The following is a 3005-nucleotide window of genomic DNA, read 5'->3' as shown; positions in this document are numbered from 1 at the left end:
AATTTAATTTTTACCATATGTTTATGATTATTCTTTTTTATGTGCAATTGTATATATATACTGGGTGTCTCATATCAAAAGGAACTGCTATGGAAGACATATTTACAGCTTAACAAGTTCGTAGTTACAGGGACTGAAAGACAATTTCGACTAATTTTTTTAGTTTATGAAATTTTAAGTATAACTCCGTGCCTGCATAAGACACATGCATTATTGAATATTAAAATCTTTTCAAATTTTAGACCTATATGGCTTTAAATTTTGATAATTTTTAATTTTAATTTTTCATTTTAATAATGTTAATTTTCTAGATGACGTAACACGGGAGCTTTTTCAATTATAGCACCGCTGGCAATCTTGCTTACTGTTTTTTAATTTGGTATATTGGTCATCTTCTTACCTATTCTGGTTAATTCTATTTTGAATATGCCATTTTGTTGAACTACCTGGCTCTCTTCTCTTTTTAGCACTTTTCCAAAAAAATTTCCGTCCATCTGTCCGTGTGTTTGTTTACAAAACTTCTACACCCTTGAAGATAGAAAGCTGAAATTTTGTATGTACATAGATGTCCATAGAACAAAATTTTCACCTACCTCCCAACCTCTAGATCAGTGGTCGGCAAACTTTTTTGGTCGTGGGTAAAATTGGTCAAAAATCAGATTTTTTTAAGCTCATAGCGGGTCAGCGGCAATTTTATAAAAAAGCAATTAAAAAGAATAGTTAAACGAAAAATTAATTCATTTATTACTCGTATATATTAAAATAAATAGAAACATAACAGAAATAAATTCAATACACATATAATAAAAATAAATCAAAAAATAACAAAACCAATATTTAATATTATAAGTTCAAAATCAGTGACTTCCATGATGCTGTGCTGTTGCAGTTAATTTGGACAAGTTTGGTTCATATGTTGATACCTTAAGTCGGACACATTCATCAGAATGCTCCGTAGTCAAACTACTCCTGTTTTTATTTAATATATACTTCATTTGTGAAAATGTTTGTTCACAATTATAACTTGATCCAAATGCAGATAAAAGAGCAAATGCAACTTTTTTTAGGCATGTAAACTTTGTTGGAAGAGATGCCCAGCATGTGGATATTATATCAAGATGATTGTCTTCAGTTTTTTCTAAATCGCGACGTAAAGTTTCAAATTTATCAGTCCATAAAGTGAAACTTTTCAAATCAATCAGTTCTAAGCTGAAATTGGTGATTTCGAGGAACTCAAAATATTGTAATTCTAAAATAGTTTCATCAACTACATCCGGCTTCGTTATAAACGTAAACATTGGGCCGTGCGTTTTCAAAGTTTGAAATCTATTTTCAAATTCGTCTTTCATGCTATTAATATAAGACTCAAATGTCTTTACGTCGGAATCATCAATAGTGCCTTTTTCTTCTTGACTTTTAAGATGTAAGAAATAGTTAAACTTACGAGTTTTTACATCTGTTTCAAATAAAACTATTTTTGAGCAAAAACTCTTCCATTCTTCAAATAATTTTAAAATTGTATGACCGTTACCTTGAAGTCGTTTGTTGAATTCATTATAATGGTTCATTATATCCGTTAAGAACAAAAGTTTTAAGAACCATTTCTTATCATTAAGTTCGGGATAATTTTCTCCGATTTCAACCAGAAATATTTGTATTGCATCAAAGCAATCTATAAATCTATTAAGTACCTTCCCTCTGCTTAACCAACGAACTTCAGAGTGCAACAGCAAACTTCCATACTCCGCTTCAATTTCCTGTAAAAAAGATTTGAAGCGTCTGTGTGTTAAAGCAGAACGTGCTGTAATTATGTTAACAATTTTAACAACCGTCTTCATTACATTATTAAGTTCTTTCATTGACGCCTTTGCACATAAATTCTCCTCGTGTATAATGCAATGAAAAGATAAGAGAGGACGACCAAGTTGATTTTCTAACAATTTCACAAATCCAATATTTTTCCCCCTCATAGACGGAGCACCGTCAGTTGTTATGGAAAACAGTTTCTTTTTTAAATCCAAAAATTTCTCATTTCCAAACTGGGTGAACTCCTCAACTTTAATGAGAATATCAGAGCCTTTCGTTGTTCCATCCATTGAAGTAAGAACGCACAATTCCTCCTGGACTTTTGTACAATTAATTGATGCAAATCGAGCAATAATTGCAAGTCTTGCCATATTATTTATGTCATTGCTCTCATCCAAGGAAATACTAATAACGTTGCTCGATAATAAATCGGTTTTGATCTGAATATCAATGTCTTCAGCCATATGTTTTATACGTCGCTGAACAGTTCTTGCTGATAATGGAATTTCTTTAATTCTGGCCAAGATTTCTCTTTTATTTTTAAAATCATTAAAAAGATGTTCGGAGCATTCAATAAATGCGGTCTTTAAATATTCACCGTCTGAAAATGGTTTTCCGTTGCGTGCAATCGCAAGGGCTGCTGCATAGCTAGCAGTTGTTGAATAGTGATGTTGCGTTACAAACTTCTGTAAAACCCCTTTTTGAGTATTAAAATTCAATACGTGTTTCTTGATGTGTTCTAATTTTTCATCTTTTGGCATGTCACTTACAGCTTCATGTTTGGAAAAAATATGCCTCTCAATATTGTAAGTTCGACCGGTAATTGTATCTCCACATAGGCAACACACCACACGGTCACCAGTTTCGATACAGCCATATTTCTCTTGCCATATTTGTTGAAATAATCTAATCTTCTTTGCCTTCGGTTCGGTCATGGTTAAAATCACAAAAAACTAATATATCCACCACTAAATTTTGTTTACTGAGAATTAACTTGCAATAAAAATTTTAATATTTGTTAAAGATTTTTGCTATTATGCATTTGTTTTATATACTTACTCAAGGCAGACAAATAAAAAAAATTATTTGTTTTTGAATCACACAAATTTTCAAACTAAAGAAATGTGAAAAAAGCAATTGAAACTTAGGACTCAATGTATTTTAATTTTCTTCTTTTTTTGTTTTGAGCATAGCAACAT

The 3005-nt window shown here is 31.2% G+C and overlaps 1 protein-coding gene across 1 annotated transcript; it reads right to left on the bottom strand.

Moving 5' to 3' along the window:
* Positions 1–857: 857 nt before the first annotated feature.
* Positions 858–2741, bottom strand: LOC129615104 (general transcription factor II-I repeat domain-containing protein 2B-like). The gene is made up of 2 exons (XM_055530173.1): positions 2405–2741; positions 858–2314 (listed from the first exon to the last, which is right to left on the bottom strand). The coding sequence occupies exons 1-2, from the start codon at positions 2739–2741 to the stop codon at positions 858–860; spliced, it is 1794 nt and encodes a 597-aa protein (XP_055386148.1).
* Positions 2742–3005: the final 264 nt, after the last annotated feature.

This window comes from Condylostylus longicornis, unplaced genomic scaffold (genome assembly GCF_029603195.1).
Source record: "Condylostylus longicornis isolate FDR11 unplaced genomic scaffold, ASM2960319v2 ptg000135l, whole genome shotgun sequence".
In the NCBI taxonomy this organism is placed as follows: domain Eukaryota; kingdom Metazoa; phylum Arthropoda; class Insecta; order Diptera; family Dolichopodidae; genus Condylostylus; species Condylostylus longicornis.
This window is presented reverse-complemented; position numbering and strand designations above follow the sequence as displayed.